The following is a 13,171-nucleotide window of genomic DNA, read 5'->3' as shown; positions in this document are numbered from 1 at the left end:
GGAAAATGCCCAGATATTATTGGACTACAACTCCCATTATCACTGGTCATTGGCCATTCCAACTGTGGCTGTGGCTTGCTCCCACCACCACAATGAGAAGGATGGGTTAGCTTTGACTGGAGTCATACCAATCTGGTCAGTGGTGCTGCTATTGCCAGCACCTCCCTCTGCCCCCTTTGACCATAGCTACACACAGGAGTGCTGACCTGGGCCCCCAGGTTATGAGTGCCCAATGACGCCTGTGATGTAACGTGACGTCATGATGTCACGACGTCATGACTTCACGTTGTGTTGGTGGCACAGCGGTGCTTCCGAGGCCTTTCGGGGTCTCAGAGGTTACATCCGAGGCCTCATGAGACCTCTGATGAGATTTCCAGTTTCTACCGGAGGTCGTGTTCAGATGCTGGCAGGGCCTCGGACATTGCTTCTGAGACCTCGCAGGGTCTCCGAGGTCACATCTGAGGCCTCGCAAGACTTACATGGAACAAACACAAGAAACAAACAACTAAGACTGCGGCCAAAATGGAGGGTGGAGGGTGCACTAGCCAACTAAGATAAAACACGGGCAACAAACAATGTTTACTTATTTATTTACCGATTTACTGACTTTAAGGAAGGGAATGATTAATTGGCAAAGGACAGACAAATGAACAGGTAATAAGCTGGATACCAGTAGGCACTGGATGGGAAAACAAGACAAAATAATTAATATAAATAACTACTAATGAATTAACCACTAATGTTAACGAAAGCTAAGTAGGGTACTACTGCAAAGATTCACACATACACACATGCACAAACATCACAAGATGAAGTGGAACACAGAACTGTAAAAAAACAAACCAATCTAAAAAGCTTTAGATAAAAAAACAAACTTTAGCTCCTTGGATAGAGGACGGAAGGTGGTTCTCAGTGTCATGTTCTATTTACGAAATGTATTCTATTTACTCTTTTGAATTTTCTCAGTATTTGACAACTCAGATTTTAATTAGGTCCACCGAGCTTGTATATTGTTTTGGCATCTCAAAGGACTTCCAAAACTAACTATAAAATCCTTGTTTCTCTATTGGAAGTCAGAGTTCCCCTTGTTTCCTCTTTATATTTAGTGTTAACCATTTCAAACTGAAAGACTAAGCCAGGGACATGGATCATATCAGAGGAGAACCACTGCAGGACTTGCAGATTTATTTATTCTTTTAAACATCATGCATATAACTGCAAAAGCCAGAAGTCTGTGAGGCTGCTTTGCATGATTAACCCCTTGACTTGGCACATAACAAGAGGTAAGGTGCTGATTCGAGACCTTTCTAGATCTCTCTTGATTTTTTTCTGAGAGCTTTACATGAGTAGCACCCCCTGATTCAGTGGATAGAAACCTGTTGGGAAATAGCCAAATGATTGTTAGGGTGTGTGTGTTTTTTTAACCATTTCTGCTTGTCCCATAACTAGAAAGCACATGTCTGAGTGGTTTTCCACTTGACCAATGCTTTCTAGGCATGGATCCAAGTGATTTGTGGTTCGAGGACCCCCGACCCCCGTGAGGTGGAAATAAACACACAAGGACGCGTGGTATAAGGTTTATGGGCAAGGAAAAGGCCACAACTTTATTGGTTACTGCAATGCAAAAGGTATTGGCTTAGGCATTGGATGACCACAGCAGAGGGGTTGAATCATCAGGGGGGTAGACAGAGCCAGTTGATGCCTATCCAACTATAGGCTCACCCCTGATGTCACCGGGGTCGTGCCATGGCCTCCAGCCAAGCAGGCATCGGACAGAATACACGACCGCCGGATTCCTTTAACGGAATACCCAAATCGAAGGCGTAGGCGATGGCCACACCTAGCCTTCCCACACAGCATAACACCCAAATCCAATGCCTAACCTACCCACCAATACCACAAAAGTTGTGACGGTTGCTACGAGGCAGGCGAAAAAACCCATAGGCCTAATGCCAACAGGAAAAACTCCTACCAGGCCCCCAGACAACCGGGCGACCAACCTAAGGTCCATAGCAAGGCCAGAAGAAACCTGAGCCCTGAGCTAAAGGGAGTGGAGGGTGGGTGACTCTCGAAGCGGCTGTGAAGAAAGAGGGTGAGGAGGGGGCCGGCGCCAGCATATATTCCGGGTTCAGCCCGCCCCCTTGTGGGCGGCTCCAGGTGGGAGCCGCCTCTTGGGCGTGTGGCGCCGGCCAGGTGAGTTGGAGGAGGCAGGGGCTCCCGCCCCTGCGTGGGCGGGTCGGAGCTCCCGTCCACAACCACTCCCCTCCCTCTGGGAGGAGAGTCTTTGTGGTTCGAGGACCCCCGACCCCCGTGAGGTGGAAATAAACACACAAGGACGCGTGGTATAAGGTTTATGGGCAAGGAAAAGGCCACAACTTTATTGGTTACTGCAATGCAAAAGGTATTGGCTTAGGCATTGGATGACCACAGCAGAGGGGTTGAATCATCAGGGGGGTAGACAGAGCCAGTTGATGCCTATCCAACTATAGGCTCACCCCTGATGTCACCGGGGTCGTGCCATGGCCTCCAGCCAAGCAGGCATCGGACAGAATACACGACCGCCGGATTCCTTTAACGGAATACCCAAATCGAAGGCGTAGGCGATGGCCACACCTAGCCTTCCCACACAGCATAACACCCAAATCCAATGCCTAACCGCCACCCGAGCCGAAAAGGCTCGCCGCCAATACCCTCATAGCCGTAACCAATCCCTAACACTCCTGATTACGCTGTCCAACCATAAGTCATTCCCCTTGTCCGTTAGGTGAACCCCGTCATCCCGGTATAAGGCGCCATCGCCTATCCGGATGCAGTCATGACTGATAACTTGGCCATACAAGAAGCGCACCCAGCGGGACACGGCCCGGTTCAGAACTTTTCTGGATCTTTCAATGGCCATACAATTCTGCGCACCGCGCCAAACAGATCTTTTCAGGAGGGATGACCAAAACAACGTCGTTCCGGGGCACAAAGCCGCAATTTCATCGATATCAGTCCTTATGGCCCAAGATAAGTCCACGCTTTTTCTGTTCACAAGATCATTCTCGCCCAACTGAATGATCATAATGTCTGGGGGGCCGAATGCTGCCACCTTCGCCCTCAGCAAGGGCATAAGTTCCTGCCAGAGCATGCCTCTTCTGGCGTACCAATATACACGTACTCCTGGGTGCAAGCCCAGGTTGACGGTGAGGCCCCGGCTGACGGCTCTCTTGTGGGCCCAGTGAACAATACTGTGGCCACAAATCCACACGGTCTTCCTGAAAGCCACTACAAAAATGAAGGAGAGAGAAAAAGGGTAAGCAGGGAGGAGAAATAGGCCCAAATTAGCGTATGTAAGACTTATAAGCGTTAGACTTCCAGCGGCCCAATTCCTTAATTCTATCAGCAGGCAGCCCCAAGCACGCGGCTGTCGTGGCGGCACCGATCCTAAATGAGTGCGCCGCGTAATCCAGTGATGGTAAACCGCACGCGTCAATGGCCTTGCGAAGCACCCTAGTGAACTGGTGCCTCAACAGAGGAGACCCGTCCTCATGGACCAGCAGTGGACCCGGACCGGGAGGGCGCAGGCGGAGGAATCGTCTAGTATCCTTAACCGGGCATGGCCCAGGCTCCGCTGAAGCTGTGAGTTTTATTAGGACCCCCCTACCGGCCTGATCCGTCTTAGACTGGCGGATCCGGACGGTCATGCCCGCTTCGGACAAGTGGACATCCTCCATCAGGAGCCCGCGCATAGCTCCATTTTCCGCCGCCTCGGCCACCACCTCGCCCACCCGGAGGGCGCCGAAAAAGGCGATGGCGAAGGCAGCCGAAAAGAGTCTGGCCTCAAACTTGGACCTGCAAATCGACCTTAGCTTTTCCCGTATCTGGCTGAGCAGCCCATATGAAATTGGTTTGCGGCCTGCCGCTCTGGATGGTTGAGATCTACCCCATCCCTCTATTGCTCTACGAACTAGGAAGTCACAGCAAGGGTCGGAGGCAAATGTCGCTTTGGAGAAAAAACTGATGGCGGCCGTATGTATTTTTAAGGTTTTAGAAGCTCGCCCCAAGTCGTCCAGGTGTGATAAGTATTCTAATACGTCATCAGTGGTGGGTGGCACGCCGGCGGGTTGCCCCGATACCCTGACCCTAAAGCCCAGGAAATCGCACCAGGCCCTCTTGTAGGACCTAAGAGTGGAAGGCGCGATAGACGCTAATACTCCCTTGATCACTTTGCGTCTCCAACGCTCCACAGGTGCTCCGGAAAGGGTTCGGGCAACAGTTGTGCTCCAGGTGCTAGCGACCGGAAGCGGGACATCTGAAATCGAGACAAAGCATCAGCGATGTTATTATCCACCCCGGGTACAAATTTAGCTGAAAAGACTATATTATACTCAAGACACCGGAGGACGAAAGATCGCAGGAGGGCAGAAACCCTTGCTGATTTTGATGATTGCCTCGCCAAGATTTTTACCACTGCCTGATTGTCAGACCTGAAGCACACCCGGCGATTTCGGAACTCCTCTGTCCAGATGTGAACCGCTACTGCTATAGGGAAGAACTCGAGGAAAGTAAGGTCACGAGTGATGGCGGTCCCTAGCCAGCTCTGCGGCCAACGCTGAGCGCACCAACGACCCCGGAAGTACACTCCAAAGCCTAAAGAACCTGCTGCGTCGGATTGGACCTGGAAGTCTGAGGAAAGGTTAGTAACGTCCTGCCACAAAGAGACCCCATTGTAGTGTTCCAAGAACATAGCCCACACCTCCAAGTCCGACTTGATTGACTTAGGGAGACGGACTCTGTGATGCGGGTACTTAAGGCCTGCTGATAGTCTAGCCAGCCGGGCGCAGAAGGGGCGCCCTGGGGATACAACCCTACATGCAAAGTTGAAATGGCCTAGAAGAGACTGAATCTGCCTGAGTGTGATCTTTGTGAGGGCAAGGGTGGACTGTATCATTTCCTTGAGGTTGCCAATTTTTTCCTCAGGTAAGCGAGATGACTGGGTGACTGTGTCTAGCTCGATACCGAGGTATGTGAGGCGTGTGGCCGGGCCCTCCGTTTTTTCTGCCGCCAGGGGTACTCCCAAGTCCTGCGCTAAGGCTGAAAATGCCTGAAGGAGTGAAGCACACTCCCCAGACCCGGGCCTGCCCACAAAGAGAAAATCGTCTAAATAATGTGTGACCCCAGTGGAATTTGTCCTAAACCTCAAAGCCCAATCCAGAAAGGTACTGAAGGACTCGAAAGCCGAACAGGCGACTGAGCAGCCCATCGGCATGGCCCTATCTACGTAATACTGACCCCTGAATTTGAAACCCAGCAACCAGAAGTCCTCGGGGTGGACCGGCAGGAGGCGGAAGGCCGATTCAATATCACATTTTGCCAAAAGGGCTCCCTGGCCGAAAGTCCTGATTAACTTAACCGCCTGGTCGAACGTGGCGTATTTTACTGTGCAAAACTCCGGCGGAATGGCGTCATTCACTGATCCCCCTTTTGGATATGACAGGTTGTGGATGAGGCGGAATTCCCCCGGGGTCTTTTTTGGCACAATACCCAATGGGGATATGTGAAGATTTGGTATGGGAGGCTTTTCAAAGGGGCCCGCAACCCGGCCTGCGGACACCTCTTTGGCTATCTTCCTTTCTGCGACTTCCGGATTCATCCTAACTGATTTCTGATTAGGGGAGTCCCTGGCCAACAGGTGGCCCACAACCGGAATGCGAAACCCTAACGAAAAACCCTCCCAAAGGTATGATGCTGCCGTTTTGTTGGGGTACTGTGCTAGCAACTCGTGAAGGGGGGCCAACCTAATAGGAGAAGAAGCCATTTCCAACCTCACCTCACCTTCTGTTCCCGGATCCGGGGGCTCCCCTGGAACTGGTGTGATGGAACCCCCGGCCCCCACGAAAGGGCTGCTTCCCACCTTTAAAACAGGTTGTAACAGGGTGGGCTCCGGCGCACCTCTCACACTCGTGAGGGTATTTGCATGCTGGCCGCTGGCAGGAACCTTTATTATACTCCCAACACACCCTGCGCTTAAAATCCCTCCTGGGATCTGCCCTGAGAACACGCGAGGGGTCAACCTGCCTCTCCTTGACATAGGGGCCTACTGCGATTGACCAAATCCCGTTCTCAATCTGGTCCCAGCGTGCCGTGGGGATCCTAGAGGCCTTTCTGCGGAATTTTTTATCGTAACTTATCGCGGCGGCCTCCCCAGAGAGGGCATACGCAGTACGGATGTGAGAAAGATAAGCAATTAAGTGAACCGCCCTCTTAGGATAGGCGGCGACAATCGTTCCCATGAAGGCCTGGAAGCCATCAAGCCAATTCTCAAACGTTCTCGGCACAGAGGGGTACTTACTCTTCCTCTTGCCATGGGATGGCCTCTTTTCACCCCTCCCTAGTTCCTCCACCGGGGGGACCAGTTTAAACATGTCCACGAATTCTCCGTTTAAAATTTTTGAACGCAATTTGGGTGAGAGATGGTCCCCAGGGATAACGTCGGATGTTGAATAAGTGGAGGCTGGGGGATCTTTTAACAGGGACCCATCCTTCCATTCCTGAGTGCCACCAAACTTTTTCCTGTGGGAGTTGGCCCTCCTAGCAATGGCCCAATCAGGGAGACCTGACACTTCCTCGCCTCTGCCCCAATAGGATCCCAAGGAGGCGTCGCTATCATAGTCTGATGAGGAGCTACCTGTATCGTCGTCGGTGTCGCTCTTTTTGGACTTGGACCTCCTGCAGGTGTGCTTCTTCTTCTCCCGTCTTTTGCCAGCTGGTTTTTCCTCAGGTACACCGCCGGGCGTTCCGTCCACGTCCTGACGCTCCTCGTCGTCTGTTGAATAAGTTGGCTCTGCTTGCTGCACCCTAGACCGCCTGTTCTGAGCCCGAGTGGTGGAGCTGGACAAAGAAGCATTATTAGCGCGCGCGGACTTATTGGACGCCTTACCAACTCCATCCCCAGACTTGGTTGTTGACTTCTGGGCTCGTGACCTGGTCCGCACCGGCTCCACCCTGCTTGACGCGCCCGCCCTTGCCACTTGCGTGTCGCTAAAAAGGACGGCAGAAGTGCTGGGAAGTTCCTCATCAAATGAAGATCGAGGGCTCTCCGGGACCACTTGTGTATCAGGAATGGCGTCAGGGGAAGACGGGGGGCTGGCGTTCTCCTCCGGGAAGCGCTGTTCGTAATCATCTAAAAAAGATCTGAAAGCTTGGAGCAAATGAGAGATAGGTTTTGAAGTACTGTCCTTTCTCTGTACTCTCCCTGCTGATTTTGCCACTGCATTGCGTGCAACCTCAGGCACGCGCTTCCTTTTTGGGGCCATGGGACACACAGCACACAAAGGACGGTTTTCAGTTGTTAATGTTTACTGTCTATCAGTACTGTTATTGTTATTAGTATGTGCCAGATATTCCTCTTTCTTTTTTTTTTTTTTTTTTTTGTTTGGCCTATCTATCAGTACCTGTTACTGTTATTAGTGTGTGCCAGATATTTTTATCTATCTATCAATCTACCTATCCGTCTATCTAAATATCTATGAAGGATGTGTGAGGATGTCAGACCGTGTGTGTACAGGCAGTGAGCGTGGGCCACGTGTGGATGTGTAACTTAACTGGGTATGTGCTAGTATTCTACAGCGTGTGAGTGGGTGGCGTGCGAGTGTGTATGTGAGGGTGTGTGCTGATTGCTACACTCTGAATCAAATGTTAAGGATTTTCCTTTTTTATATTTATTTATTTATTTGTTTATTTTAAAAATAAAAAGAAGAGAAAAATAAAAAAAAAATTATTTATTTGTAAAATTATTTAGTTATTTATTTATTATTCTTGAATTAATTATTTTATATTTATTTATTATCTATTTATTAAATTTATGTTATTATTGCTTAATTATGACAAATATTTCAGCTTGTTCACCAAGGTTAATTGAAAGAGCGTGCCAAATAACAGAGCTGCTATACAAGGTTAGAAAGAGTCCCCCAAGCCTGCCCTAGAAAGCCCCTATTCAACTATATTTTAAATCCCTATGTGACCCAATGTAGCAGCCGTTGAGTAAAACTCAGCTGCTAGGCAACAAAGTGGAAGAAACAACCCAGCTATCACGTGGCCTCTAGGAAACAATGTAACACTGATTTGGCAATTCGAGATAATGAGCAGGCAATCTGCTCAGCAGTAGGCTGGCGATCAGCGTGATCCCAGGGGACAAAGAAGCAATCACACAGCAATTGATATTAGATAGCCCAGCAATCAACTAAACAATAAGCGCAGCTAGCTGCTGCGGTTGCCTAGCAACGCAACAGCGGCTAGGCTGAAACCGGCAGGAAATAAGAAAACAAGCAGAGTGAGCTACCAATCAACAACAAAATATGGTAGGGGGGAACCAGGAAACAAAGCAGCTAGAAGCTTCGTGTTGCGAGGACCCAGCGAACGCAACAATGCCTGGCTTGAAACGAACAGGAGACAGTGAAAGGGCTGGCAGGAGAGGTCCCCCGTGAAGGGGAATGGGCACGAGGTGAAGCTCCTTAAGATTGCAATCCTAACCCCTTGCTCAGCACTACAGACAAAACGTGCAGCCCCCCGCGACCCTACTTCAGCGCAGACGGCAACCGGGATGGAGGGGGGGGGATCGGTCTAGTGAGCAAAACGGAAGGAACGGCAGCACGAAGGACAGGGACCTAAATTTAAGCTAAAACGCAGCCGATCAGACAGAAATGTACGAAATAAAAATGGGGAACAGACAGGCACGGGAAACAACAAGGACACCGGGACGGAATACACGCAGTTCCCTAGGGGGAAACTTAATGCTCTATGCTCGGCTCCCACTGACCAACTGGGCCCCTCTGCGCACTCACCCCCACACGTGCTAATAGACCCGCCTGCAGATTAAGGCAGGCAGATACCACGCAAGATTTCCCCCCTAACCCCAAACACGGCACTGGCCAAGAGGTGCGGATGGCGTTAAGCAAAGAGGGCGGTGGGGCTAGAAGGGGCGCAAGGAACTGAAGCCCTCAACAGCGGATTCCCCCAGCAACTTCGGGGCAAATGCAGCGCTCCCCGGTGGGATCGGGTAGCAGATTTTGAGCTGTATAGTAAACAGTGGGAGGATCTTTACCGAAGTCACTGCTGCTTAAGCAAGCCGCTGCTAAAAGAAACCCGAGAACAAACTGCTGCTAAAACGCGCTGCTAACGTAGCCGCTGCTGAAACCAAAAAAGAAACAAAAAAAAAAGAAAGAAAGAAAAAGGGGGGGGTTGCAGAGCACGTGGTCTCGGCGGCCGCTGACCGGCTGGCGGGCAAGCCGCAGTAAGGAAAAGGTGGTCGCGCGACGAAAAGCAAGCGGAAAACAAAAGGAACACGCGAAACACAACGCTGCTGAAATTAGCCGCTAAGAGGGTAATATAAAAGCCGCAATCTAAAAGGCACCGACAAGAACAGGCAGCGCTAAAATTAGCTGCCGCCAAAACCGATGTAAAAGCACCAATAAAAGCACCGAAAGTAAAGGAAAAACACGCGAAATACTTCCCTGTCTTCCTGGGCGATCTTGACTCTCGAAGCGGCTGTGAAGAAAGAGGGTGAGGAGGGGGCCGGCGCCAGCATATATTCCGGGTTCAGCCCGCCCCCTTGTGGGCGGCTCCAGGTGGGAGCCGCCTCTTGGGCGTGTGGCGCCGGCCAGGTGAGTTGGAGGAGGCAGGGGCTCCCGCCCCTGCGTGGGCGGGTCGGAGCTCCCGTCCACAACCACTCCCCTCCCTCTGGGAGGAGAGTCTTTCCCCCTTGCCTCACTCCTTTCCCAGGGAAAACCTGCTCTTTAGCTCTAAATCAGAACAAACAGCAATCAGCAGAAAACCTGGTTGCTGTTTGCTCCAGCGGAGCACTAAAATGGTTTTCCCCAGGGGAAATGCAGTGGGAAAAGAGGAAGTGTATATGGATAAGCTCCAAGAGGCGAACCAGGGCAACAATTCCTGTCTTGTTGCCAGACAGCACCTGTTTAAATGGCCAAAAGCCCATTGAAGAAAACTTACTGCCGTTCCAATGCAGCAACCCCAAGGTTTGTAGAAATACAAATAAATTTAAAAACCTAGGTGACTTGGGGGAAACCCCAAAACAGCTCAATGAAGCATGTGGTCCATGGCCAGAGAACATTGTGTGCTCTGAGTGGAGCAGGGAAGAGATCCTGGAAATGGAATGGACTATCTTCTACAAACCCCCTACAGCATTGCACTGCTATCAGAGGGGCAAAGGAGAGTGGCAGACCCTCCAATGTCCCTATTTTCCAAATACGTCCTGGATTAGAGAAGTCGTCCCAGTTTCTGATTTGATCCTGCAGTGTCCCACTTTTCCTTAGGATGTCCCTATTTTCATTGTAGAAATGTTGGATGGTATGGAGTTATCCAACCCCTGAGCTGTCTGAAGGCAATACTGTATAGGGAAGGGGTTGTTTTTTTAAAAAAAGTTTAATGTTTTATTATGTTTTTATATATGTTGGAAGAAGCCCAGAGAGGCTAGAGCAACCCAGTAAGATGTGTGGGATATAAATAGTTAAATTATCATTATGGAATGGGACATCCCTATTTTCATTGGACAAATGTTGGAGCGTGGGGAGGAGTCTCTTCTCTCCTTTGCACCTTTGATGTCAGAACTGCAAAGAAGAAGAGGAGAATTACAACATGCTGTGTTATTTGGATCTTGCTATCTGAACCTACTGCAGTAAAAGCAGAGAGCTAATTATACAGTGATAGTACACACAGGCATTTTCCATGGGAGAGGCAGAGAATTTGCTTTTCTTCCCTAGCCCATGTGTGTGTGACTTCCTGATACATATCATGTTGCAGCCAGCAAAAAAGCCTTGAGGAAGGAACCTGATCTACCGAAAGACCTCGCAGAGGAACAAAGCTCACAGGATCATGCACTGGGCTCAGGCTAGCAGATGCATTGCATTCTGATTGCTGTTAACAAGACTGAATGTGACAGGGAAATCTCACTGAAGGAGGACAGGGAGAGAACAAAGTAGCAAACCACCTTTGGCTAAACAAATGGCAGGAAGGGATGGAGAGGGAATTCATTGTCTCACAAGCAAGGCTGACAATGCCTATCCATGACTCACCTTCAGTTGCTCACACATGCGGCTCAGCTAGATAGGTAAAGAAAAAGTGTTTTACATGCGTTGTATATGTGATATAGCACAGTGACTCCAGATGGTGCTGTGGAGTCCTGTCTTTCCCTACCAGATTGCCCTGTATGAGTTTACAACGCGTTTAACTGAATTGCTTCTTTGATGTGTCTAGATCCAGCCATGCACATACAGACACACATGCCTATGCATACCCCTTTACACCTCTCAGTTGGCCCAGGTGTATTTCTCTGTCTCTCATAGAACTGAACACACCTCTCTCCTCCTTACAAAAGCCTTCCCAGGGTAGCAGACAGGCAGAGAAGCAATCAGGGAAACCATCGCAATCGCTTCTCTAAAACTAGAAGAAGAATCTCTTTAGGGCATTGCAAGCCCACCACCGCCTTCAACAGTACACAGCAGGGCAGCAAAGTGATCCTTGTTTCTCCACTGGAAATTAGACTTCTCCTTGTTTCCTTTTAATTTTTAGTCCCAACCATCTAAAACTGAAAGATTAAGAAGGATCATATCAGAAGAGAATCACCACAGGATCTGCGGGAGTTTTTTACATCATGGACATACTGTACCTAAAAAAGCCAGAAGCCTTTTGGGCTGCTTTGCATGATTAATCCCTTGGATTGGCAAGTAAGAAAAGGTAAGGTGCTGATCATAGACCTTTGTTGAGCTCTGTTGGTTTTCAGATAGCTTTTCAAGAGCAGCAGGCACCGTTTCCATTGGTAGAAGCCTATTGGGAAGTAGCCAGAGAGTCCCAAGAACACTAGAGGATCACATGTTCCCCAGGCCTGTTCTATAGACTTGATATCATGACTGGAAAGGAAAGAAATGGAGGAATTGAAAATCTGTTTGGTATTCACTTTTATAAACAAGTTCAGCTCCACAATTTCCCCCGAATATTCTAGGATGAGAAAAATTACACATGGAGAGGAAATGGTCATGGAGAATTACACCACAACGACTGAGTTCATCCTTCGTGGACTGACAGATCAGCCAGAACTGAAGATTCCCCTCTTTGTGATCTTTCTAGGGATCTATGCTGTCAGCATCGTGGGTAATCTAGGAATGATTGTTTTAATAGGAATTGACTCTCGGCTTCACACGCCCATGTATTTTTTCCTTTGCTACCTGTCCTTTGTTGACTTCTGTTACTCCACTGTCATCACTCCCAAGATGCTAGTGAACTTTGTAGCTGATGCTAACATCATTTCATTCCATGGATGTGCAGCGCAGTTCTACTTCTTTGGCTCATTTGCGGGCATCGAAGGTTTCCTTTTGGCAGTAATGGCATATGACAGGTACAATGCCATTTGCAATCCACTCCTCTACAAGGTGATTATGTCATGGAAAGTCTGCAGCTACTTAGTAATTGCCTCGTTTCTAGCTGGATTTATAAATGCAGCAATTCACACTTATTTCACGTTCCACCTGCACTTCTGTGATTCTAACATCATCAACCACTTCTTCTGTGACACGCCCCCTCTTCTTGCACTCTCTTGCACTGACATACACATCAACCTGATCATCATTTTTGTCTTTGCCAGTTTTAATGAATTAAGCTGCCTCATCACAATTCTTATTTCCTACATCTATATCCTCTCTGCCATCTTACGGATCAGCTCCTCAGAAGGGAGGCGCAGAGCTTTCTCTACCTGCGCTTCCCACTTACTGGCAGTCACCATATTCTTTGGAACGATCCTGTTCATGTATTTGAGACCCAGCACCAGCCACTCTATGGACCAGGACAAAATAGTCTCTGTCTTCTACACTGTGGTGATTCCCATGCTGAATCCACTGATCTACAGCCTGAGGAACAGGGAGGTAAAAGATGCTCTGAGAAAAGCTGTGAGTAGGAAAGCCGTGTTTTAACATGTTGCCTACTGGAAGACTATCAATGTGTGCTTTGGGCATGTTAGTAGTCGACTGGCTTTAGCACAATTTTATAAATGTATTGTTAAATGTAAATGTTTTTACCCAGTACTGTTTAGCTCATATTTTCATTACGTTGGGAAGAACAGACTGTTTGGGGTAGAGCTGCAGCTCAGTGGAAGAACATTTGCATTGCCTACAGAAAGGTC

At 49.1% G+C, this 13,171-nt stretch overlaps 1 protein-coding gene across 1 annotated transcript; it reads left to right on the top strand.

Annotated features, from left to right (window-relative positions):
* Positions 1–11,999: 11,999 nt before the first annotated feature.
* Positions 12,000–12,962, top strand: LOC310678973 (olfactory receptor 5AP2-like; the record flags this gene model as incomplete). The annotated part of the gene is made up of 1 exon (XM_083443581.1): positions 12,000–12,962. The coding sequence occupies one exon, from the start codon at positions 12,000–12,002 to the stop codon at positions 12,960–12,962; it is 963 nt and encodes a 320-aa protein (XP_083299707.1).
* Positions 12,963–13,171: the final 209 nt, after the last annotated feature.

Source organism: Podarcis tiliguerta, assembly GCF_965153285.1.
Source record: "Podarcis tiliguerta genome assembly, chromosome: 1".
NCBI classification, from domain to species: Eukaryota; Metazoa; Chordata; class Lepidosauria; order Squamata; family Lacertidae; genus Podarcis; species Podarcis tiliguerta.
The sequence above is the reverse complement of the archived record's forward strand: the minus strand, read 5'-3'. Positions and strand labels throughout refer to the sequence as shown.